At 35.5% G+C, this 27,834-nt stretch overlaps 1 protein-coding gene across 2 annotated transcripts; it reads left to right on the top strand.

Moving 5' to 3' along the window:
- The first annotated feature begins 278 nt into the window (after positions 1-278).
- Positions 279-15,196, top strand: Pex1 (peroxisomal biogenesis factor 1). Of its 2 annotated transcripts, XM_018512987.1 has the most exons (17): positions 279-471; positions 2,862-3,077; positions 3,147-3,261; positions 4,023-4,409; positions 4,813-5,404; positions 5,870-6,084; positions 6,552-6,708; positions 6,999-7,161; positions 7,667-7,826; positions 8,271-8,593; positions 8,969-9,033; positions 9,520-9,579; positions 10,132-10,318; positions 10,411-10,584; positions 14,094-14,206; positions 14,491-14,583; positions 14,660-15,196. In XM_018512987.1, the coding sequence occupies exons 1-16, from the start codon at positions 379-381 to the stop codon at positions 14,561-14,563; spliced, it is 3,093 nt and encodes a 1,030-aa protein (XP_018368489.1). In that variant the 5' UTR covers positions 279-378; the 3' UTR covers positions 14,564-14,583; positions 14,660-15,196. The 2 variants fall into 2 exon arrangements, with proteins under 2 accessions (XP_018368489.1, XP_018368488.1); XM_018512986.1 differs by lacking the exon at positions 14,660-15,196 and having other exon boundaries at positions 14,491-14,587.
- Positions 15,197-27,834: the final 12,638 nt, after the last annotated feature.

Genomic DNA, 27,834 nt, shown 5'->3' with positions numbered 1-27,834 from the left:
TTCTTACGGTAATATTCTTTTTGGACTGCATACATATTTTTTTTCTCTAAAACATGAAGTTTTATTATATTACAGCTTCATTGTGAAATTTTTATGTAAACCGAGTTTATATTTGCTTATATTTTGTAATCTTAATTCAAATAATTTAAATAAACATTACTATATATAAATGCTTTATTCTGCGATTTGTTGGATCAATTTATTCGAGATAAAATTATCAATCCGATAAAAAAAAAGCACAACTACCATCCTCAGTCGCTGTATAGAGTATAGCAGCTACCCAGGGCAAAGTTTATTTGATTTCCTTTACAGAGAAGCACGTCATTAGACTGTGTTTTATTCGTTCGTGGCTGTGCGGGCTGTGCCGCTTACGTCGAAATGCAACACGAACATTTCGTCGTGAAATACATTGCAGCGAACAATTGCTTCGCACATCTATCGGCTACCTGGCTGCGCCGTTTGGAAACTAAGGTTAGTTCTCCGTTTTATGTAATCAGCGATCTCTGTTGTTCTGTCAATCTGTCATCAATATCAAAGTTGGGTAACCCAACCTCTACCAACCTTTCCGTCGTCAAAACAAGTGTCACGTGACTGCTGCGCGCCCTCCGCAGTCCGCTACACTAGCGCTCGTTGCGGGCGTGGCGCGAATCGTGAACCATGTAATTCATAGATAGGAAAACCTACGCCGGAATCAGACTACGCATTGAAGAATTGAGATTTAAGGGGATGCTAAACCGATTATCCAACTCAATCAAGGTCGATAGTACAGACTTTTTTAATTCCAAATTCGATAATAGTGGTGACATCTTTGATTTAGTTAATGGCCTTTAGTGAGAAATTTCATTACCGCAAGCACCATCTGAGGATGATATGATAAACTCGACGGTCGATAAAAGCGCAATCTTCAATATAAAGTAAAAACAGTTTTTATCATAATGATGTATTTCAAGATTACGTTTATATAGAATTTTTACATATTATTTATTATTATGTTATTAAGTTTACACGAGTCTTTTATCACGATACATGTAATATAAAATATATAAATTATTATAATTTGGATAATACAATATAGAAAAAAAAGTATAATTAAATATAAGTTTTACGATTGTAATATTTAATTTTAATAATTGATAGATGTGACTCTAATTGATAAAAATATATAAGCGAGATAGAAAATTTATACAGTCCAGTCAAATGAAAAAAAAAAAAAAGAAACAGGCTTTGATGATCTATACCTATAGATTGTTTACACAGATGATATTAGATAAAAACATATAGTCATTGTTTACTGTTACGTCTATATAAAATTTTAGATATATGTTATTTCTAGATGAAGAAATGGCTTCATTCTTTGTCTTTATTCTATTACTTCCATCTTTATCATACAATATTAATGCCCAATTTCTTCACTTACAGATAAGTTGCGGATAACCTTATCCAGGAGACATCTCCATTGTATTCTGGGAGATAGCTCTTGGATAAAGTTATCTAGAGGTGAAGAAATTGGACATAAGTGAAAGAAATTATCTTTTTCAAATTATCTTGGTATGTAGTGAGTTTATAAATATGCCCCTCCCCCTCCCGTGTAAAATTTTGAAACGTGATTTCCTTTTTTATAATCGAATTTTTATGTTTTTTATGTTGTTAGATCAGTGCTGTCCAGGATTTGTAGTTCTAAGCATTAACTTAATGTGTGTTATTTTTTTACTTTCTTTCATCTATCATTTTAAAAAAGAAAATCTTTTTAATCGAAGAACTTTTGTGTTATAAAAACCTAAATCTAAAAAAAGAATTAGATTCTTACTTTTTATCCACGTGTCAGATTTTCTTCAATTGTCACACATCTTGCTATCATTTGCGCAAATGAAGCATTTGGATTATATAATATAATAAGTATATGTAGCATGCAGAAATCATTTGTCACACAGATGAAATTAAATATATATTGGAAAAACTCTAATTTTTAAGAAATGAAAATTTTTTCAAACATGTCAAATAGTTCTATGCGATAAAATTAAAATTTATAAAATACGTTATATATTATGTCACTATGTTATTTTTTATAACTATTATATAAAATTAATAATTCATTTAAAATTATTAAAATAAATGATTTTATATGTGTATATCAATTTTAATGTTAACTCAGTTGTAAGTTTACTTAATTATAAAAGTATTATTTTATCATTCAAATTTGTAATAATTATAGACAAAATTTAGAAAAAAACTTGATCTCATGGAAATTTGTAAATTAATGAAATTAACATTTAAATTGATATAAATATTAGTCGCGCTTATTCGATATATCACAACATAATAAATAAATATTAATTATTAAATAACAATTTAAACATAAAATAATAACAGGGCTAAAATTAAAAATTCATGCAAACGTCCTTTTCTTCTCAGATTTCTACAAACGGTTATAGTGAATTATAATTATTGCAGTTACAAGTGTGTGTGACAACGATCAATGTACAAGAAGTATTAAACCGCTATTTCTTTTAACTTTTAAATTTTTCAAGCCTGTTGATTGGCTATAGAATAGAGAGATTCGAGGACCTCTTTGTTCTGCACATATTTGTCGTACGACAAAAACGCACAAATGAAATAACACCCTTAGGCTGCTTCTCGCCCTGATAGAGTGAACTGCAATGTTTACGAATCGTTGGCACTCTAATAATAGGTCTGAACGGAGATAACCCGCGAAACGCATAGCTTCTGATTGTATAAGAAATTACGAAATAATAATAAAATTAATGATAAATTAATTTAATAATAATTCATAATAATTAATGATAATATATGAAATTTTTTGGATTTTTTGAAAGTATTAAACAGCGACGACTTGATTACAGGAAAATGCGATCGAAATATCACACAATGAAAAAAAATACTACCTTTCTTGCATCGCTCGCATTAATAATGATGAAACATTATGTATCGGAGCAACATTCGCGAGAAGTTTGAACATCCAAGAGGGAGACGAAGTATTCGTATCCTCTGTGAAAAGCATTCCCTCGTTAAGCAGCATTCAGGTTGCTCCTCGCACGACAAGCGATCGCGAGCTTTTGGTACGATAATTCTTACAGATCGACTTATTATGCCAATGATGAATGAATTAATCGATTGTTCGGTAACAGGAATTACAAATGGAAAGAGTACAATCGAGTCTCTTGAGTCAAGTGAGAATCGTCGCGAAAGGACAGCCGCTCGTAGCGTGGATCTCAAAGTTTTCCTCCGTGACTTTCATTGCGGGCAAGTCGCTTGTTCTTCGTAATATATTTAGTATATAATATTATAGAAATAGCGCTATTATTCTCGATTACATAAATATTGAATTGATCTGTTTTTACCATATCCGTTTTAATATTATTATATTTTAGGATTCATGCAAAGGAAGTAGTCGAAGTAACTGATGAAGTCATTTGGCGTTATTAAAATATTAACATATATCAGGATATACAGGTATTAATATATTAATAATATCAAATGATTTCATTAAAACACACACAATAATAAATATTAATTAGCGGACATATATATAGCGCGGTACTTGGAGTGCAATATATAAAATATATTTACTATAATTTTACATTACTGTACTTGTTGATAACAATTTCCTTGAACGTTTCGGTTTATTTTGAACCATCATCAGCAATCCAAATAATTTCCGTGAACAATATTCTAATCTGTACATGTTGGAGATGGTCTCTGCGTTCGACAGAGGATGAGCACACCCCTACTATACATAAAATATATTTACTAGTAATGTAAAATTATAGTAAATATATTTTCTGTATTGCGATCCAAGTATTGCGCTGTGTATGCTCTCATTGCGCGCTAATTAGTATTCATTATTGTTTGAATTTCGAGAGCCCTATTAAGTATAATTTGGTTTTTGTTGATTTCATGAAGTTCTTCAAAGTTGAGAGAATATATAAAAATATATCTAAATGTATTTTTAATATTTTAATGCAAAGGATATTAAAAAAATATTCTGTACGTGATCCTTGCAGAGGATTCAGAGCCGAAATTCGCGTATGGGCTGCTCGAGGAATTCACAGAAGTGCACGTGCTTGATGCAATCGCAAGCGCAACGATAAAGGATGAGGTCGTTAAGAAGGAGGCTAACACGAAGATAGGCAATCCTTTGGCCAAGATCTTTCCTTACCTCGCCAAAAGAAAAGATCATCGCGATTCGAGGGACAACGCCGCAAATTATGCGTTACTGCAGAGCTTTGGCAGTAGAAGCGCATCTCGCGTGTTCCGTGTGTATCCTCTGCCGGATTTCCGGTCCTTCGATCAATTGAATGCACACGACATGATCCTGCAAGGTCCCTGTCACGTTCTGATTCCGAGGAGCTGTGTGCCGAAAAACATAAAACCGAGCGGAATAATGATGTGTAAATTTATGACATAAAAGAATTTTATTTTGTTAACAATTCGCGAGCGCTAATTTTTTTATTGTGCACAGAAAGAATAGCTTTGCTGAAGTATGAAAGAATTAAAACCAGATCAGAGACAGTCGTTGATTCCGTCGCATCGGCTTAATAAAAAATACACATTTCTGCATCAACAGTAACCGAAGTTAATTAAATTTAAACATTAAGAGATCTCCAGATCGAAACAAATAATTGATTTAAAAAAATTAGAAGACACAGTGAACTTGTCAGTGACAAGTTCACTGTGTCCTCTCCTCGTAACCAAGACTATATTTTCAGATCTGCACCTCTGGCTTAGTTTTTCTAAACTTCAGCAAAATTATTTTTTCTCTACAAGTAGGACTTAAAACCAATTCATTCGCAGGTAAAGTAAAAAAAGTGCCGGAAAATCGGCAATATGTTAACGTCACCAATACAAATTTCCTAAAGGATGATGATTCTTCTCTCAAGCCTCCGCAAGAACTTGTTGTGAGGATTTACGTTCTCGAAGACATTTTGGACAAGTGCTCTGCGTCGCTAGACAGAGAGTATTTCGATCTGAATTCAATCCATGCTTGCATTCACGTGTCAGCGAGTTTGAGGATCACTTTAGGATTGAAAGTCGGAAGCAGAGTGATCGTGCAGATGATCGAGGGGGATGAGTCGCCGCCGAGACCGTCGTCGGTGAACATCTTTCCCTTCAATCAATCGGTAACGCCGGAAGTTTTCGCAAATTACGTGAAACTCCATTCGAGACACGAGCCGTTGTTGCTTAATTCGGGTGCGACGATTTTACTCGAGGATGATGAACGATGCGTCGTACGAATGTCGCCTGCGGATTGTGATTACGCGACGATAGATGGAAAGGATGCGGAAGACTTGGTCGTTCTTGTCTCGTCTGCGTTGGATCCGAGCGACGGGAAAATTCCTCAGAACTGTCCTGAGCAAAATTCGAGAATGGAGAAAATTTCCACAAGGTAATGAGACGTATTATGATATTTACATAGTCATAAATATAAAGCATCTTTTTATTGCATTTTCTTGAAAAGGTGGAGCAAAATGAGAGCAAATGGAGAACAAAATATATAAAAAATAAATATTATTTTTTAATTAAACTACTTAATTTATTTTTCGTTAGAACGTTTACGTGAATTGTGGGGGTGCTTTATACTTATGACCAAAGCTGTAATGATTACTGTTAATGATAATATAATTGTGGCCTTGAATCATCACTCGCAAGTACAATAAATCAGACTTTGAGTTAGTAGACTTATCCAAGCAGAACAACAAGTCATGATAACGTCAAAATGACATTAAAATGAATCGTAAATGATTGAAAAATGACTTTTAAAGATCATTTTGAAATCATTTTGATATCATAACGACTTGTTGTTCCGCTTGGATATATATTGCGTCAAATACAGATGATGAAAAAATTACAGATGTATAAAAGGTATCCTTGAAGACTGCGAAATCGCCCTTGACCTCAGCTTGGGTTTGCGAAGAGCAGTGGACTTCCGGTACGATCGGGAAAACATTCTGATCTGCGGCGCCATGGGTTCCGGCAAAACGACCATCTGCAAAAAGCTAATTGAGTGTTACTGCGAGGCACCATGTTTCGTGCATACGCATGTGATCGATTGCAGGTCACTAAAAGGTATCGCTTTTCCGCGTATTTAGCGCAATTAACTGCGATATCGCGATAAATTTTAATCTCTGTCGGACTTATTCCAAATCTTTGAAAGACTTTAAATGCAAACGCTTTTTTTTTTTCTTATATAACGTGCATAGAGAAGCCTGACTGTTCTCCTCGTTTAATTTTAATAAATTATAATAAATCCATTAAAAAATTCATGGTAATCGTATTTCAATTTATTACAATTTAGAAAAAAAATTTACTGTATTGTTTCATTCATAAACTTTGGAGTTCGCTTTAACAGAATTTACTAAAGTTGTTATATATTTCCAAATTCATCTTAATTAAATTTACATCTATATTATAATTAAAATAAAATTCTTTTAAAGAGATTATGGAAAATGATTAAAAAGGCAATTTGTTTTTCAAATTTCTACCATATTACTCATATCTTACGCTGTTTATCAAACACAGCAATTATTGATTAGGCAAAAAGGTAGAAACAATGCAGAAGATCATTACGTCCGTTATGAATGAATGCGTGTATTATCAACCATCCATCCTGTTCCTGGACAATTTGGAGAGCATTACTAATGCGTCATTAAATGACGAGGAAAATACGATAGACGCGACGAACGCTTCCAGGTACGCAGTTGCATTTATTGGTTAATTTAAGCCGAATGATAATTGTTAATTTAATTGAAAAGCGAAGCAAAACATTTCTGATAGTCAAACTGTGTGGTTTGCAAATTGATGCTCATGATTATTGTTCATACTATTTCACTGGTACATTTATAGATATCATTTTTCAAAAATTGGTCTTTGAAAAAATAATACAAAAAAGCACTTTCCAATTTATTATTCAGTGGCAAAGTGTTTAACCATCGTCTTGATCGATAGGAAGCTTTAATTAACTGATCTTGAATTGATTTTAGAATTACCAATATGCTGATCAAAACCGTCATGCAATATCAAGAATGTCATTACATCTCAATCGTCGCCACTTGTGCCGATGTGAGCAAAATCGGTTTGAGATTACGGCCGGCTAGAGGAGCGCAGTTCTTTAGGACTGTCTTGCAGATTCCGAATCTCAAGAAGGTATAAATCGATTCGAAATTATTTCGAATCATTGCGAAAAATAACATGCGTGAAATTGAAGGAAAACCGACCTTTTATAATACGTTTTTACGTAAATTAATAGAAAATTTAAAAATTTATACAGGATTCGGTAAAGATCGCAACAACACTTGAGGGTAGATTCCTGAGATTATTTTGAGACGATACATTATGACCATGTTATATATTTGTATATTGTGTTTAATTTAAATATTGCAAAATTTAATTTTTAGTTCGTGTCGCCTTTATACGAATCTCGATCGATCCAATTTGTTCGAAAAAAAGAATGGAAAGAAAAATATATGATACACATTATATTTATATTTTCTAATTTCCTTTCTTCGTGCCATTAATATCTTATTTGTCGGTGCATTTAACGATTAACGCGTCTTCGTATTTCCGCACCTTCTTAATTAAACTCCCCCTATCCCATGTCAGTTCTCTCGTTGATTTCTGCGTAACACTAACTCATGTCGTGGCTAACCAGGTGGATAGAATCGATATTTTGCGATTAACGCTCGAGGACAAGTTGTGCGTGCCCGGAGACATGAATTGGAATTACTATGGAAACAAGACCGAGGGCTGGATGCCCCAGGATATCGTCGATCTGGCGGAGAAGGCGCGATTCGTCACATGGAAGCGCCATGGTAACGAGATACACGAGTTATTATAAAAATATCAATGAATACCGCAGTATTTTAAATTAAATTTAAAATTAAAAAATTGACTGAAAGAGAAAAAAAATTAGATAAAAAATTTCTAGCTAATTTCTAATATGCTAAGCAATAATAAAAGGAAGAAAGATGAAATAAGAGCAAATAATTATTTGTAAGAAATCATTTGTAAGAATTATTCATAGAAAAAGATTATTTGTGAAAGCAAGTGGCAATATACTTAACAGCAGTGATGATTTTTATCGTAAGATGATCACAAACTATTTTACTGTCTGCTTAAATCTTTTAGTATTTTATCTCAAGTTCAGAGAAATTCTTAATTTGATTGTTTTTATGGAGATCACTATATTCTCAACGTGCTACATATTTATTATTTAATATTATGTACTATATTTACTCATTTCTGTCTACTTAAAGCGGCAGAAAGATTGAAAGTGCCGATTATCGTGACGGGAGAGGACGTTAACACCGCATTGGAGGGTTTCACGCCGATGTCCTTACAGGGCATACAGTTGTACAAAAGTAGCGGTCACTCTTGGTCCGACATCGGCGGACTGACGAGTACGAAGACCTCTCTCACGGAAATTTTGCAGTGGCCGCTCAAGTACCCAGAGATCTTCAAGAATGCTCCAATAAAGCTTCAGAGCGGTGTCCTGTTGTACGGGATGCCCGGCACTGGGAAAACTATGCTGGCCAAAGCGATAGCCAGCGAGTGTGGTGTGAATTTGATCAGCATCAAGGTAGAACTAAGACTTATTTTTAATCAGATGCAAAATGGACTTCAATTTTTCTTAATTTTCTTTAGATCTTCTGATAGAACTAAGTGGAGATAATTAAAATGGAGAATAATTTTATAGTTATAATTATACTATATAATTATACTATATAATGAAGTCAGCGGAGTTACTTTTTAGAAAACCTACCTTGGCAATTTTTAATCAGTCGTATATAAATGAAACTTATCAATAATTCTTAATAATATTTTATTTACGACGTTTATTTTACGCGTCAGTTTACACTTAATTAAAATAATAATTTAATTGTAATTAATTGCAAAAGTTATATATGCAGTAATTCTTCTATTATTTGTTAAATAATATTAAGCTTTATTTTAGGGTCCAGAATTATTGTCCAAGTACATAGGCGTCAGTGAGGAGTCTGTCAGAAATGTATTCGAAAGGTACAATTCCTCAAGACTTTTTTCTGTTCTTTCAATGTTGGATTTGTATGGATGGGTTTTAAAAAGATTATATTATTCGCTTATTATATTATTTGCAAGAAATTCTTTGTCTTAATTAGCGTCGATATCAGTAAATTGCTTGTCAATTTAATTTGTGATATTACTATCATAATTTTAGTTCAGGATTGCGTATTAAGACCGAAAATTAAATGGCACGCAGTTTACAGAATCAGATATGTATATAAATTCACACAAGAAATATTCAAACACTAAAATCCGCTTTGTCTGAATATAGTAATTTTTATATTTAATTAGATTTATTCTCATCCATTTAAATTCGTATTAAGAGATTCATAATTATAGAAATATTATTAATCGCAAGATCTAGCCAAAATAAGGCATTTTTTACCTACAATTAATTGTGTTATATAAATCTCGGCATAATATCACTTAATGTTGTTTATTGCATACTATATTACGTTATAGAGCCCGTCGCGCTAAGCCGTGCGTTTTATTCTTTGACGAATTCGACAGTCTTGCACCAAGGTGAGTCATGAAACAGATGATTGTATAAAGTTTACCTATCCTATGCTTTATTTGTTAGTATCCTAATGATAATAATGATATAAATGTAACATAAGTATTCTACATATTAAATATTATATCTATCTGGTATTTGGTAAATAAATAACTAATGGCGAATTCGATTGAAAGAATTAGTGCGCACTGGTGCATATTCACACATAAACATAGAAATCGATTAAATCCTGAAATACTCAATACATTTTATTGTACTATTAGGTAAAATATATATTTCATAATTTGAAATATTTGCATTTCACTTTTATACTCAAATTAAATTAGTGTACAACGGCTTTAGTGCGCACTGAGTGCGCCCAATCGAATTCGCTATGAGTAAATAAATATATTCATAGTTGTCACAAATATACATACATACCAATATATAAATATGTCTCTAGATAATTATCGGAGTTTATATTTCGTTTTAATCTTTCTTTTATTTTCAATATGTAAAAAATATACATTTAAAAAAAAAAATTTTTAACAAACACGTGCATTTTAATTTAATTACAATAGACGCGGACATGACAGTACTGGAGTCACCGATCGAGTGGTGAACCAACTACTGACGCAACTTGACGGGGTCGAAGATCGCGAAGGGGTGGCGGTCGTGGCAGCATCTTCAAGGCCCGATTTATTGGATCCGGCTCTTCTGAGACCAGGACGTCTCGATAAATATTTGCACTGCCCTTTACCGAACGAGGTAAACATATTTTTTACAACCTTCTCAACTTTTTTAGCGCGACTTCTTATTAATTATTATCATTAATAGCTAATGCTCACTTTTTGTTTCAGTTGGAAAGAGAGGAGATTTTCACAGTTCTATGCAATGCTCAAAATATAGATACAGCCATGCTGGATCTAAAAACATTAGCCCAGCTTTCTGACGGATTTACTGGGGCTGACATCAACGCGGCGATTACTTCGGCAAAATTGTCAGCGTTTGAGGATGCCTTGGCGACTGCTACGGTGAGTGTACTTGAAGTTTTTTCTTTTACAGAAACAAATAAGTTACATTTTCAAGAAACAAAAAAGACTTCTCATCTTCAAATTATTGTACAAGTATGGTAATTTTTCTCCAAATATATAATATGATATGAGAATAAAGTTTTAGACTTTTATTAATATTTTGATATATAAAAGAAGAAATAAAAGACTTCTGAACGTGTTTTTAGCTCTTGCGGAAATTTTATAATAATTTACTATGTATATATCATAATGTTTTATGTTTCTTTCATATCAATATTAATAAAAGTGAAGAAGGAAATTTATATTATGAAGTATAAAGCAATAATTTTTTCATTTTTTATTTTATAAATTTTACAAATTGCTCTAAATAAAAGCATTCTTTGCAAATATTCAACTCTTATTATATTTCCTGTTTTCTGTTTGATTTTTATTGAAATAAAATTATTATTCACGACGTGACACTATAATAAACGATCTGACAGATTAAATTGACAAATTAAAAAAAAGAACTTATTTAGTTTTTGAGAGACCTTTCATCTGCATATTAATCTTTTGATTATTATGTGCCACTGTACAGCTTCGCGATTAATCCAACCGTAATCAAAAGGTTAATATTAATTTGTATATTATTTATGCGTTCATTGATTTATGCCTGTTTCTACCAATGCAGTTTAATTTTAACCTCGGTTCAACTAATTCTTCATCTTTTTCTAGTTTTAAAAATAAGAAAAAGATGAAGAGTAAGTTGAACCGAGATTAAAGTTAATCCACATTGGTAGAAACTGGCATTAATCAATGCTTGAGTCTCATTTGTTTGATCATTGGTTTAGAAATACGGTATCTTTTTTTTTTTATATTTGTACATTGCAGAAATAACTCCTAAATATAAGAAACGTAAAATAATATTTATAAAACGTAAAAACAAACAGATAAAGATCCTGCGTATCTAATCAACTTTCAATGATAAGTTCGAGAAAGACATTCGGACAAAAATACGAATTTGGCTAGGCAATTTCAGTTGTCGATTCGTGATCGATCTTTCAAATCGACACGTTGATTCGGACTCTCTTACGGAACAGCAGATCACCTCGCTAATGGCCGAACCGTTTTCTTGTTGTTGTTGTCGGTGGTAGTATCTGTGCAACGCCGTAATGAAAAGCGCTTCTCGCGCGACTCCCGAGAATCATTTGTAGGGTAGCTTCCGAAGTAAGATAGTGCGTAATGACGATAATATCGTTAGGTGTGCACCCTACGGTGTGCGTACACACGGGGGCGCGCCCGGGCGCGGGCTGGTGATACGGGAAGAGATCGAAGGGGGTTGGTGGAGGGGGCTGAAGGTGCCGCGATATAACCGAGGAAACGTAGACCAGGTTTATTAGCACACGGTGCCGAGAGCGCCGGGCGACCGGGCCACCCCCTTCGGCGCTTCGCTTCATCCCCCGGTCTCCCCACGCCTCGCTGAACGTCGAGGGGGTTATTATCTTATGCGTTATAATGATACACGGTTTAGGGCCCCGCAGCAGTCCTGCAAGATCGAAAGCCAGACAGCCATTCCACTAGTTATGGCGCTCGTTAATCTCTCAGACATATTCGACGTGTCTATCATCAACCCTCGCGAACGCTTGTTTAATTGTTTATTTGTTAATCCGTTTATATAATTTTATTTGTTTATTTATTAATAATTTTAGCAATTTTTTGGCTAAATAGGTATATAAGAATGTTCATGATATTTCTTTGATGAAGATACACTTTCGATTGAAAATTAATGTATAATAATTATTTATTTGTTATGTGGTTTATATGTAAAATAATTTTGCAAGTTATTAATTTATCACTCAGAAAAACGATCTGGTTGGATTAAATAGTAATTCTGGTGGAAAATAGATAAATCAGAATTTTCTGGTTAAGTCTATTAGAATTCTAGTAGATTTTACCAGAAATACTGTACCAATCAGAATTCCGGTTATCTCAACCAGAATTCTAATAAATTTAATCAGAGAAAATTCTGAATCGTTCATTTCCAACTAGAAATTTTTTTCAGTACATTAATTGATATTACATAGTTTGTAAAGCAGTCAAAGATCAATGGAATTTCTTGATTTTTATTATCCTCATTTTCTAACTTTTATTTAAAAAACGTGAAAATATTAAGAGCGCACGATTGCACATGATCTACGGAGATAAGCGTAAATTCAGCGGTCATTCATTGGTGCGTGCGTGTGCACCTGATTGAATTAATCCGAATTAATCGGGCTTGCGTTAAAAGGTAGGGAGCGTCTTCGAGGTATACGAGGAACGAGTGGCGCGGCTCACGGGAAGCTATTAATTAATACGCATCGGAGAAAACGAAGTTACAGGGCGGCACTTACCTCCCGGAAGAACGCGAGTATCCAAACTGTGCGTCTAATTAGCGAGTGAGTTTCCGGAGAGCATGACGCATCCCGAGAGAAAGATATAGAGATAGAGGAGGGGAGAGAGAGAGAGAGAGAGAGAGAGAGAGAGAGAGAGAGAGAGAGAAGTGCCTCGCTGTGATAAGTGATTATGCGGATAGGAACATGGGAGAGTGTCTTCCGAAGCGGCGCGGGTTGTGTTTAACTCCAATAATTAATTCAAATCGCTGCTGTTAACGCGCAACATTAAGCTTTTGCAGTATTTGAGACAACTCGGCAGTATTTTTTCACGCGATCAGAGCAATGGTGATAGACGCAATTAAAGTAGGAATAAAAATATTATATATATTTTTAGATATATGTATATTTCGTATATAAGATGTATTTTGTAGATGTATCTTACTCATACAGGGTCTTACAATCGGCCCAGTACTGGGCCAGTACTGATTGCCACAGTTCAGGTACTAGCCTAGTATTGGTTGACAGAATTTTGGCCATTAGTTGACAGTCATAGTGTACCGTTATGGGCTTTTTACACTAACCCAGATAGCCAAGTTTGTAGAAAGCAGATTTTGTAAAATGTTTGCTATACACTATGCCAACAAAATAACAATAGAATTGTTACAGAATTAAATGTATATAATACTGTTGACAGACTGCTAGAAAAAGCGTAACAGAATCGGCAGGATCTGCTCAGTTTCTGCCAACAATTTGCCTTCACATTATGTTGACAAACAATGTTAACAGAACATAAGTCTAATGCGGACGTAGTTGATGGCAGACTGCCTTCATTTTCTGCTCGAACCTGCTGACAGTCTACTAGAAGACTGCAGACATTTTGCTATCTGGGAAGTCATTACCTGAGCTGTAAGTCTTAAGCCATAAGAAATTGACCAATCATAATCAATTATTCTTCTCACATTCAACTATGATTGATCAATTTCTTACGGCTTAAGACTTAAAGCTTAGATAATGACTTATTGTAGAAAGCCTATTATTAGTTAAGCGTTGGTTTCGTTGTAACTGCTGGCGACCCTAATATGGGTAGATATATATTTAAGATATTGAATATTTTTTTCTAATATTATATTTTATATATTTTGCTTATCGCGATGACAGGACGGCAAAGTCAGTGAGACTGACATCAAAGTTACGCAAACACATCTCGTGGAGTCTGTCAAATCGACGAGACCATCTTTGTCCACTGCTGAAAAGTTGAAATATACCAAGATGTAAGTGGCCGTGCATAAAGGAAAGAGTAATAAAAAATTTTACTAATCTACCTTAAAAAATTGAAGTCACATTATTATATTTAAAAAATATATATAAACCAATCAAGGACTCTTAAAAGTTCATTATTAATATCTCAGTTTTTCATTATGTATGTATTTAACTCCTATTAATAATTTTTATACGTTTATATTTTTAAGAATCGACTCTTATTTGCCTTTTTTATCGTCATATTGTTATTATTATATTTAATTGTTATAAACTATACTATATTCTATAATTACAGTTACGCTCGGTTTTCCAAGGGAGACAAATTCACGGAGGATGTGTTGAAGAATCAGAAAGCGACACTGGCTTAATCCGAATCTTTTCTTAAATTGTAAGCCAAAGTTTTTCGGGAAGGAAAAAATATATTTTCGTACTGAAACACAAATTCTTTTTTTTTCTTTGCTCAGATATGTTAGTCATTCAAACAGAGACACGACGTCATAAAATACGTATAACAGTTGGAACGATGATTAAATCGACGATTTGCTGTCCATGTTCTTTAGACTTGAGGAATCGATCTCAAGTGAGAATCCACACCCATCCGAACGTAACTCGCGGCGGAGATTTTACCAGGTAAACCCGATGGCGAACCGCGGCGGCAGCTCGCGGGGGGGTGCGAGCTCGAGGAGGCGGATGTCGCGCCGGGGCAAAGTTAAATTAAATCACGGGCGAAGGCAGCTAATATTGTAGTTTATCTGGCGGGACATTAGCGCGGTGAAATATGCGCCTCCTTCGCCCCGGCGAACTTAAAATCAAGATCTTAGACGAACTTCCCAGCACCCCTTTCCCTTCCACCCCCCTCGCGAGACGCCGAGACGCCGACGTCGACGCCGGCGCGTCCTTCCTGCTAAGTCGCGCGTGAAAATACTAATTATTATACCGATTATTAATACGAAAAGTTGCCGGCGCTAAGTCGGCAAGCACGAGGAGAGTCGCGGTGGAGTTTCGCGGGGTGGCCGGAGGGTGGGTCGCGCGAGCATCCGGATTACGCTTCGCGCTTACGCTCGGTTATGGGAGGAAAAGTGGACCTCGACCGAGGCTAAGAGCGCATCGCGCAGCGACAGATAATGAGTTTGCTTGCATAAATGCGAAAATATAGAACGTAACGTCGTAGTCGTATTGTTATGCTGCGTGTTTCGTCGAGACTCAGTTTATGTGTTACGATCGTAGACTTATGTATAGGGTAAACTAGGGTATTACGGTCATACGGAAAAGATGGCCATAGGCCATAATTTCTCCAATAATTGATAAATAGTGCATTTTTATAGTCATTCTTAAGGATAATCAATATTTACAGTAGTTCATACGAGTACACTGTTCAAAATAACAATATTATAAATATTATCTAACATTTTTTCTTTCGACTATCTGCAAAGTTTTGCACGTGTCTGCTAAAAACTGTTACAATGTCTAATAAATTACAGTTAAGCTGCCATAATCAACATTACATACACAATAAAGGTACGTAAATTGCAATGTGACCTATAATTAATATCTTTATTTTCACTATTTATTTATAAATACTATGGCTATCTTTCTTAATATCATGGCCATTTTTTCCCTAAAAATCAGATAAGATGGCCAATGCATACTTTGTAATATTTTGATAAAATTAAAGTTCTGTTAAGTATTTTCTCTTTAATTTCGATAGTATTTGTTACTTTAAGCTTCAGTGAAAGTAATATCCCAAATATTGTTAAAAAGTAACAAAAATAAATGTATGTTTTTTGCATTTTAAAAAACTATGGCCATCATACCCGAGTTTACCCTATAAAAGACTGCACGTTTTCGTTGGAAACGTAAGGATAATTAGTAATTAAGAAACAGCTTGACAGGGTGTTTATTGCAATCTTGTAAAATTTCCTGAAAATTTTCGGATTTTTTCCAAGTATTTTTAGTCAAAATTTTAAATAAATTTAGAAAATTGTTTGACCTCAGCGCACATTGTAATATGCATCAAATTTGAAGACACTATCCGTGAAATTATTTTATTCTGTTGACATCATCTAAGATCTGATGTACATAATAATGTATATGTTGAAAAAAGTCGAAATTTTGAAAAAAAATTAATTGTTTAGTATGAATTATTTATTTAAATATGCATGAACTAAATTTACAAAACATTTTTTTACAAAGTTCCAACAAAGTCAGATCTTAATGCATTTGAAATAAAATCTACTCTAGTCTACTAAGTTATTATCTTCTATTGTCTATTCACTCAAATTTTTTAAAATAAAAACTTGCACACAAGACACACACTTCTTTTATCAAGAAAAAATGATTAAAGAAATAATGTTTTCAGAAGAAGACATAATTTAAATTTAAAAGTACAATTCCCAAAATTTCCCCGAGTCTCGACAAAATTCCAGGAAAATTATTGATTTTTAAGAATAACGAAAAAATTTCTTAAAAATTCCAGGTTTCCCAGGTAATAATCTTGAGAAGAAGGCAATAATTGGTTTGATGCCTTTCTTGGTCAATTGTTCGATGTGACGAAAGGGAGTAACAGACCACGCATATCTCTGTCTTTCTTGTATTAGCTTCAGCTGCCACATACGAAAATGCATAGTCTATTATATAAGTCTAAGTCCATTGTTAGATCTCGTGGAAATTCGCGCGCGATGACCTTTGTATTCACGGGCAAAGGACGTGCTCTTTTGTCGTGAACACATAGTCGAAAGGAGCCCCTGGATAGCGCAATTCGCAAGGTTAAGCCGCGAAATGGCGGAAGAAAAGCGCGCGATGCAAGGGGATGCTCGCAACGACGACGATGACGGTGACAAAAACGATGACGACGACGACGACGACGACGACGACGAGGAGGAGGCTCTGCTTAGCATAAAAATGGCCAATTACCCGGCTAACAAGCGACGGTCGAGCGACACGAAGAGAGAGAGAGAGAGCGAGAGCTGTTGGGCGAAGAAGCCGGCTAACTCCGTTAGCGTCTCTCCGCTTGCCGAAGGAGATTAGTTAGCGTAAATGCCGCCGGTTGACGCATTTTTATTCCTGATTACCGCTTCTCGCCGCGCTAATCCTATTCGTTCTGACGACATTCGGGAAAACTCGACTTCACGACTGGCAACAAATTGTCGTCCTCGAAAAAGGACGAGGAAAGGAAGGAAGAGGAAGAAACCTGGGCTGTAGGTGTATGTGTATAGGCACAGGGATATAAAGGAAATAGGCGTTTATTTAGATAAACAGTAAGACCTGAGGCGAAACATTGGTTGGCCATATAGAAAACGGATGATAATCTTGAGGATTGGTATTCTTCTTCCACTGGAAACATAACTATCTCTTGTCATAACTTTATCAAGAATATAGGCCTTTTCTTCGTTTTCTTTTCGTGTCTAACTTTTTCCTAAGAATAATTAGTATCTAATTCAAGTCTTACTAGATTTTTAAGGCCACTGGTTAGGAATCTGTCGTCTTTAATTTGAAAATTTTGATTTTAGATCAGCGATTCAAAAAAGCTTCTGGAAAATAATAAGTTTCATTCAAATCCAATAAAATTTTGTATTTTGATCCGTCACATTGAATCTGTTATTTTGCAATTAAGTAGCGATTTTTTAAATATAATCTTTTGTTGGTCTTCATCAAAATGAGTCCAGAAAGAACTCGCTATTTTTATTTTTGTGGAACATGTGAATTTTTTAAGGACATAAATGTCCTAATAGGCACGGTTTGTATTGTAATTTCTTCAAATTCGATTTCTTTTAAACAAATTTTCTTTCGCAAGAAGAAAATTTCCTTTTCCTCACCAAACTGTTGAGGGATGTCAAATCTTATCTCACTGACTTTCAGATATTTCCTTAGACTTTAGACTTTAAATAATTGTTATTCTGTTTGGTTTAATTTATAAAATTCTCAAAATGCCGCTATCGGGTTTTGTGTTTGAAGTTTTAAATTCTTCAAATAACTGCGCTCTGTTCAAATATTATAAGATAAGGTTCTTTTCAGTTCAACTTACCTCATGAGAATGATCTTTCCTCTTTTTTTCTACATTAGAGAAAAAGAAAAAAAAAACGAACGATGCGAGAAGTTCAGTTGAAAAGAACAGATCTTAAAACACTTCGATAGAAAAATGCAGCTATTTAAAGGAATTAAAATTTCAGGAATAAAAAATGGTAGCGGCATTTCGAGAATTTTTATAAATTAAACCGGATAGAATAATAATTATTTAAAGTTTGAAGTCTAAGGAAGCATCCGAAAGTCTGATCAGTCAGATAATATTTGACATCCTTCAACAGCTTGGTGAGAAAAATGAGATTCTTTTCGTACGAAAGAAAATTTGTTTGAAAGAAATTGTTACAATACAACCGTGATTTTCAGGCCAATTCTTTCGTGAATAATCGCGGGGAGAATGAGTTTGTCCGCGTTCACTTTGGATTCTTTTGCGCGAGGGAATACTCTATAGGCAAAGAAGTTGCGCGAGACAGCAAAAGGAGGAGCATGTCTTCGGGGTTGTCGCAATTACCTCAGGTGCAATTTCGTTACGTTATAACGACAGGCAGCGACAACTCGCGCACGTGAAATTACGAGGACTTGACAAGAAACGCGTCGCGATTCCGCCATGATGTAACCTGAGCGCGTTGATATTAAATCCAAGAGTAAATCCGCAAGTTGCGACAAATCCCAATTGTGTTAATTTTCAAAATAGGACAAACAGAAATCCTTTGCGGTGAAGGACATCTCTATAATTCTATCTGTCTTTCAACAGACATACGTTTCTTTCCGTCGTTTAGTAAAACTATACAACTTGAATCATGAAATTTTGACACGGAACACTTGAGCCCATTTTTATCAATGTAGAACAATTTTAATCTCAGTTTAATTTATTCTTTTTATCTTTTTCTAATTCTGTTAGTACTAAAAAAAAAAGATAAAAGTAAGTTAAAATAAATCTACCTTTAAAATTAATCTACTGTTAGAAATGGACATTATTCGATCATCACTGGTTTTAGGCTTTAATGATTAGATATTTTTATATAATTTATATTGATTTAGAAAAGATAGATATGTTTGTATAGAAATATCTAATCGTTAGGTCATCAACGATGATCGAACCAATAATAATCGCAAGCTATATCTATTTCTACCAATGTGGATTATCTTTAATTTCGATTTACTTTTTCAAATTTACTTTTCATTTTCTAGTTTTAAGAATAAAGCCCGGTTCTATCAATATATAAGATTAATTTTAATCTCGGTTCTAACTTACTATTATCTTTTTTCAATTCTAAAATTGTCAAAAAAAATGAGGAGTAAGTTGAACCGAGATTAAAGTTAATTTCATATTTGTGGAACCAGATCTAACAGATTAAAGTTAAGCTTAACATGGAACTCTAATTTCTACAAATGTAAATCAACTTTAATATCGATTTAATTTATTCTTTATCTTTTTTTAAGCCCCGTTCCACTGTAAGATTAAATTTAATGTCAAATTCAATTTACTGTTTATTTTTTTTTTCAATTCTATAAAAAATCAGATCGAAAAAAGATAAACAGTAAGTTAAACCGAGATTAAAGTTAATTTTACATCAGTGAAACTGACAATGAACCTAAGTTGTATGGTTTCACCAACGATGAAAAGAATCTTATATCTTCGACATATCATTGGGCAAACATAAGGTTTACTCACTTGCACTTTTTTCACTCAAAATCTTTATTTTTTCTTTTTTTCAGTGCCCGAATATATATTTATCTCGTTTTAGATAGCAAACATTTTTGAGGATTTCAAGCTACGTGAACAAATTTACTTAGATCGACTGATATGAGTATCACGATATGTAAAAATTAATTTATTAAAAATTTAGAACATATTTTATGATCACTTATGACATTATAAAAGCAGAAAAAATTTACATCAAGGTAACTGTAAAATTTATATTATGCAATAATTAAATATTTTTTTATAGTGTTATAATAACATTTGTATGAAAAATTATTTTCAGATTTGTAATATTTTTACGATGTCACTATATATATATATGAAGCATTTATTATCATATATGTAATTAAATGCAATATATAATAATGCACTTTTGCAATCATTATGTGATGTCATAAGCATAAATAATTTGTAAACTTTTCTTTATTTTAAATCGCATAAAGTAAAATAAATTTACTGTAAAATTTAGGTGAACAGATATCGATTTTGGTGTACTGAATCTTGTTTAATTCGCGCGCAAAACAGCTTTTTATGTATTATATAATATCTATACGCAACGACAATATAATGACACTGTCATTAAGAATTGCAGAGTACAGAAGTTTTAGGTTTGATATCGCATATCCGTTTTTAAAAATATACGTGTATAAATGTACGGCGTATTTCAAGCATAATATGTGATGTAAATATGAAGATAGAAAATATTAATTGTTAATTCTATTGAGTTAATTAATTCTTAAATTTTATTTTTAATTGTTAACAAATATTGAATTTTTTGTTTCTCAGAATTACATCTTGATATAAATTCATATACTTAATACAAAATATATGTTATAAATATATCCTACCTTTTAATAAATAAATTAATATCTTATATATATATTCTATTTTATTCGTATTTCCATTTCGTTTTTTGATTTACTAAATACAATTGCAATATTTCGAATCACAATCGGCTCTCATTACATATTTATGTACACTGATCTATCTAGGTATAATTTCAAAAATATATAACTCCGAATATCTTGAGAAATCAAAGAACTTTTTAAAATTACTTTACACACACAATTACTTTACTCTGTAATTCTATCACACACAAGCTACTTTGAAAAACGATTGTACATACATGAATATTACTTGCAGCTGCTAAATTAATAAAAGAAGAAATCCACCACGTGGTCAGTTTTTAGATTCTCTCGAAAAAGGAGGAAGAAAGGAGGAGAAAGAAAAAAAATGTGAATCGCAGAGAGACAGAGAGAGAGAGAGAGAGAGAGAGAGAGAGAGAGAATCTCAGGATCGCTGAATGCCGGGGTTTTCGATCTCTCGTGCCATTCTATCATTGACAATTTCGCGCAAATGGGATGGCGGTCGGGCGAGCGAGCGATTGGCGCCGGTGCGGTGGTCGGCGAGGCGTGTGCCGCGCGCCCACATTGGCGTTAAATAAGAGTAAGCCATCCGCGCCCGTCCACGGCGACGCGGCATAATTGCCTGTGAAATCACCAGATGGATTTTGCCTCCTTGTTCTGCCCCGGCACCGATTCCCCGCCGGCCGCTTCGCTCCCGCGGCGGGTTTTCGCCAAGCGCGACAAACTTCGTAATTGTGAACGAGATTGTCGGCCTAAACGGATTGTTTCGACGTAGCTAAACTGGGTGGTTATCATTCGGCGGAATGACCGGCGATCGGCATTTTGATCACGATGTCAGCAGCGATTCTCTAATGCCTGTTCTACAATAGTGTGGCGACTCGCCACTAGAGGTCCACGGGACTCACTCGGTTCGCGTAAGCACCGCGCCGCGCGAATTCCCTTTAAATAGAATATCATTCTGGATTCATTCCAGGCGTCTAAGGCAAGTCCCACACTACATCGCCTTACTGATGAGTCTAGTAATGTGGGGCCAGGACGAAACGCTGTGGCCGACCACAAAGCTTCGAGTCAGGCCTCCTTAGTGGACATTTCCACAATAGGATCGTAAGACGTAAAAAATTGGCCAATCACAGTTGAACATGACAAAAATAATCGCCTATGATTGGTTAATTTCTTACGGCTTACGACTCTATTGTAGATCAAACTTAACGCCTTAGCGACAATTGTCGCTATCATTAACTAGCGACAGCCAATGAGAGCCGTGCTTTCTTCCAGGATTGTCTTGCCACTGGCTGTCGCTAGTTGACGGTAACGACATTCATCGACAAGACGTTTAGGCCCAGTTTCACAACTGACTCGGTTAATTCTTAACCGAGGTTCAACTTATTCATTATCTCTTTTTAATTCTAGAGTTGGAAAAAGATGAGAAATTAGTTGAACCTCAGTTAAGAGTTAACCGTGAGTTGTGGAACTGGACTTAGAAAATCCTGTTACATTATGATTCTATATCGAGCAGTTATCGATACTTCTCGTTAAATCGAATCGGTAAGTTTCGGAAAATTGTCATGCTAACGATGAATTCTGGAGATCTCGTTAGGTAACAACTTTCGGAACTTAACATTTGATTTAACGGGAAATATCGATAACTGCTCGATACAGAATCGTTCGTCATCACAGTAACGCAAGTTATCGTTATCGATAAGTACAGTTAACGATAACGACAATCGTCGATAAGACGTTTAGAGAATCTCGCTTTTGGTCAGTAGATTGACAGATCATTATGTTAAATTAATACGTTTATACTTAGTATTTACATAATTTTATTTTTAGACGTAATTTTTACATCAGCATATTTTAATTTAATATGCTGTAATTATTCTCCATCAAAACTCACGGTGAAAGTTCCGTTTTTTCTCCAAAATCTAATTAGTTGATAGTCATCTATGAATTGCTAACCGCGAGTTAATTCGTATTGGATAATCCACCTGTTAAACGATTTTACTGAATGATTTAAAATTTTACTGGATACAGATTTAAAAATAATTTTATTGGACCATCAAAATAATTTTGTCGGGAACTTAAACTGATTGTTAAAATATAAAAATTTTTTGCAGCTTTGCTCTTCATTTTTTAGTTTCCAACATAATTATCTTTTATGATAAGACAGTATTTCATCGATAGAAGTCTGGATGTCTTGAATTCGTTTTCTCACTTATTTCAAAACATTTCTAAAAATTCACATACTTTCACCTTTATAAACAAATGTTTAAACGTTATTTTGGAAAATATATATAATAATGTAGTACATAATTTACACATTGAACTTACAAAATATTTGCACGAATAGAAATTAGTTGGATAAATTTCCCCAATAATTTGTATGTGATATTTTTTAAGAATAAAAGCCTAGAATAATATTTAATGGTCCAACAAAATTATTTTCAAATCCAGTAAAATTTCAGATCTTTCAGCAAAATCGCTCTTTTCGTGTACACGAAAAAAATCTCTGTAATTCACACTTTATAGAACCTTTTGTTATTTATTTACGCGTTAAAATTTTAATCTAAAAATCATTCAATTTTGACACAAAAAGTATGATCTATCTTAGTAACAAGTGAATTCAAACAGCTTCGAGCGACATTCGTTCGTCTATGTTCGTTCATTGTATCCAGAGAAAATAATGTATCAATTACGTTCGTGATTACATTCTCGGACACATCGATACGTCGACTAGAAGTCGAACTTGTTAGCGAACGAAACGACGTTCGCAAACACGCGAAATTCCCCCGAGTGCCGCGATAAATTGCATCGGGAGTGCTCGGTCTCTCGAAAGTATTATCGCGCGTTTCTCCACAATCGTCGAAAGGAATGGAAAGAAAGCAGCGCCGAGTGAACGATAACTCAATTATCAGAGATGTTAAATAAATACACGCGATTGCTACGTTCTTCCTATTTCAGGACTGACCCGTTTCTATGTTTAGGTATCTTTAGGCTTTCCACAAAGCGTGTTGCCCTTTCCCTCTATTTCTTTACATAATAGTTTGATAATTCGACATTCCACTTGATGATAACTTTATATGTTTTACTGTTTAGTGTTAACTCTAGAGGTTGCCAGATTTTAGGTAACTTTCATAATAGGCCTGTTTTCTTAGCTGAATTTCTTACACAGTTCATTTTTCTCTTTTTCTTTCCAACGCGAAAAGAAAAGAAGGAAAAATGAATCGTGCAGGAAGTTCAGTTAAAAAGAAGTCTTTGCAAGATTTGCGAGTCACCTAAAAGGCAATATATATATATATATCGTTTAATCTAGCAACCCTGCAGTTGAAATTGAGAGTGAGTTTCTCAGTTAATTTCTCATGTTTAATTTAGCCGTAATAACAGTTCCAAACATTTATAGAGGATTTTTCATTACTAGCATCTTTATTTTCCCCGAGTCCCTGTAGTTTGAAGATTGTTCTAAGGGAATAACGCGCAAGCAATTGCTGCACAAACAATTTGCGTCACTTAGGCCGACCCTCGGCGACCCTTGGCGACCCTCGATGTGACCCGGCGTGGTATCCATCGAGGCGTCTCTTTGAAAGCGAGAAGAGGCAAGACCAGGCGCCCCGCGCCGTCGGCGGCGAACAACCCCCTCACCCCTAAGCTGGCGTCGTTGGTGCGATATTTCCAGGGCGTCGAGGCGTGGGTAACGCAGTTTGCCGCAATTTCTTGTTTCCATTAGGTTGGCCGGCCTGCGGGGTAAATTCCAGCCTGCCTGCCGGTGGAGGGTTGCGCAACTTCGACGCTCCCTCTCTTCCCGTTGACGCGGCGTGACGTCGGGGCGCTCTAGGTGAGGTCAGGGAGAGAGGGATGATGACGTTCGCCGTCACCACCGCGCCACTGGGAAATGGTGCACACACAACCGCGGCTCTTCCTCCTACTGTGCCAGATCAAATGACGCGCGCCAGCGCCCACAATAACGGCCTCTTCACGCTTCAGTCCTATCCTATTCCCAAGCCGAGACTGGGAATCCCCGCGTCTCTGTCTCTATTGGAGATCCACCGATCTCGATGATAGCGTCGTCACAATTCGAGAGCGCGAGAGTTCAATACCTTAATGCTAGAAGTTCCAAGTTTGAATCTAGAGGATCCGATCTAAGAATTCAAACGAGGCTTAAATGTGTAGCTTCGACACAGGTCATTTTTATTGATAGATCTAGTTATAACTCTCTGGCTTGCATTAATCATTCATCTGTATATAAAGTATCGAGTCAGTTCGACGCGATCACAACAGAAACACGAAATCATCTTCTACTAAAATTGTCTGTTCTGAGGATATAAAAATCTGACAAAATTCACGCTTAAGTCATGGATTTGAAACTTTATCGAGATGTTATCTAATTAATTAATCCTAGACCACTGTTAATGTTGAGTTATACGGTAATGGTGTTGATACGTAAATTTTACGTTCAAAAAAGTAAGCTACTCTTAACTAATGTAACCCAAGATTTTTATACATTTCACACTTTTTATGACAAAATTTATAAGCATAAATAATCTAATTATTAACTTAAAAGAACAAATCAAATAGATAAGCACCCGATATAATATAAGCACTTATATAATAACGTCCACTTGCATGAAACTTACGTATTTCAGGGTTAAAAGTCTTCTTATAAGATTATTTGTCGTTAATATACGACTGATGAACAAGGAGACTTGAAAATATCGCTTCCGGTGAAGACAGAGCACGATAAAACGACCGAATTATCAGTTCGAGAAAGCATCGAAAGGCTGGATATGAGAGGGAGGAGGAGGAGAAGAGATTTCCATCTGGATTAAGCGCGTCCCTTTTTTCCCCCGCACGGGAAATGATTTGCCTGCCCAGTCCGCACGTCCGACTGGTCTAAGAGGACACGGGCACGGGCGATGTGATTCGGATCCGCGAGTGCTATTCGGAGGCAGACGTGCGGATAAGCCCCTCAAAGGTCCCGTGTCCCCTTCTTCAAAGGTATATCAACTTCTCCCCGGTTATACTTCGCGTACCACCACCACCACCACCACCGTCGCCGCAGCCATATCGGAAGAAACACTTCCACCCCGCCGCTCTATTTGTATTCGAACCACTCCGGACTTTGTCCCTGTGCATTTTGAACGTCCCAATTGCGCCCTTCTCCACGTTGATAAGCACCCCTTTTACATCCCCGCGCTGGGAGTGGAAGAAATAATTGTGTAACGTGCGGTCAATTGTCAGCGAGTATCCTGAAATGATTGGACATGATCACTGCGTCGAAAAACTGTCGGTTTTTAATTGCCTGTTTCTCGGGAATAAGAATAGTATGATAAGAAAAGAAGAAAATAGGAAAGTAAATTAATTCGTTGAAGTACACGAAGATAAAATTAAACGTAATAGAATTAATTCTTAGGCTTTCGGATTTTAGATAGAATTAAAGTGATGGTATGCAAATAAATATCTCTGTTGAAGAAAAATCGTTCTCAAAGTGTCTATTATATGAAAATACAATTTGTAATAACAGGACTAAGTCGACAAATATATATCTTATAATTATTGTATTTAATTATATTTTTTAATGCAAAATTTATAGCTATGTTAAGTAACGAAATTAATCAGCAAACTGTTAATAAGATTAAACAATGTTTGGGGAATTTAATAAACACACCCAGAAGACTCCACAAGATCGCGTGCATTATTACCTTCCTACACATACAAGTGAATCACTTTGCTTTAACTCTGTAAACTATCTGACATAGTTTGGGTGGCGCGGTGAATCGTTAATTGCGTGTGATCCAAGCCTGGATAAGGTATGATGAATTAACAGTCTTAGACAATTAAGAACCAAGTAGATTTGCCGATCGAGAAGGGGTTGCATACAGATAAAAATCAGAACTAAAAGTAGATTGCGACTATAAAGTATCTGTATAGAATAAATATTATCTAATATAAATATTTTGACAGAGTTGCTGGACTCTCAAGAAGGTAGGTTTGACGATGTTCTTCAGGAACGATTTCGGGTAAGATTCGCAGAGGATCCAGAGTTGGAGAACAGCCCTTTTTCGCGGAAGGACGCGAAAGATCGCACGCTAATACGAGTCACGGCGAGCATAATTTCTGTTTTTAAATCTCGCCCGCTCTCGCACCCGGTAATTGAATCCTTCGTCGAGATTACTCGAGGCGTCCGCCTGGCGTTTAGACGAGGCGGCGGCGCTGCCTCTCGAGCGTCTCTTCTTCAGCCCGCGGGTTATTTAAGATGGATTATTATTCTGCTGGTCTGCGAAGGGCGGGCATCAGCGAAAATGAAAATGCTCTCGTTTGCAGGCAGATTAATTGCCGCGAATCAGCTTAGAGGACGACGCTTCTCGTCAACGATGGTGACGAAGACGACGCTGAAACGCTCGACTTTCGACCGATCATAATACAGTACTGTACTTCAAGTGGCACAATAAACCGCTATATTGTGTTCTATTTATCTATCGACGTATAAAGAACGTTGACAAATTTTTATTTTAACGAATTTCAATCGACAGAATAGAAATAAATGAATTATAACGTCTATAATTGGGAAAATTCTGGGGGTAAAGGCATTAACCGTAGATACGTCCCCCTTGAATTTTCTTTCGTACGTTCGGGCGGATCGATGACACAAAATCGACGAAACACGAAATCCGCCGCGACAACAATGGCGTTCGCGGAACGGCGTTACACCGTTGACGAATCGCACGTTCACGCACGCGTTTATAACATTCTGAAAGCTCGGCGAGGCGTCACCGGTGGCGGGGAGGGTGGGTGTAAGGTTTTGTCGAGCTTCGCCTCGCGACAAATCCTTCTTTTGTCGTGCTCGAAAATGGCGAGAGTAGAGAAAAAAGAGAAGGGGGTGGGGAAGGGAGGAGAAGGGGAGAGGAAGGGGAGGAAGGATAGGGGAGGAGAAGTGCATTATATTTGGATGCATATCCGGTGGCGCATGGATTTCTAAGCCTGTATCGCGGTGCTCGCTGTTATGTGAAAAATAATTTACACGCGCGCGGATATCAATGCGACCATACACCATATA

The sequence above is a fragment of the Trachymyrmex cornetzi genome, unplaced genomic scaffold (assembly GCF_001594075.2).
Source record: "Trachymyrmex cornetzi isolate Tcor2-1 unplaced genomic scaffold, Tcor1.1 scaffold441, whole genome shotgun sequence".
In the NCBI taxonomy this organism is placed as follows: Eukaryota; Metazoa; Arthropoda; class Insecta; order Hymenoptera; family Formicidae; genus Trachymyrmex; species Trachymyrmex cornetzi.
This window is presented reverse-complemented; position numbering and strand designations above follow the sequence as displayed.

What these genes read in the sequence shown, in the direction of transcription:
- Pex1 (XM_018512987.1), top strand. Translation starts at nt 379, where the DNA reads ATGCAACACGAACATTTCGTCGTGAAATACATTGCAGCGAACAATTGC. An exon ending in GTCAGAAATGTATTCGAAAG is followed by an intron (nt 9,034 to 9,519) that starts GTACAATTCCTC and finishes ATTACGTTATAG; the next exon opens with AGCCCGTCGCGCTAAGCCGT. An exon ending in AAGTTGAAATATACCAAGAT is followed by an intron (nt 14,207 to 14,490) that starts GTAAGTGGCCGT and finishes CTATAATTACAG; the next exon opens with TTACGCTCGGTTTTCCAAGG.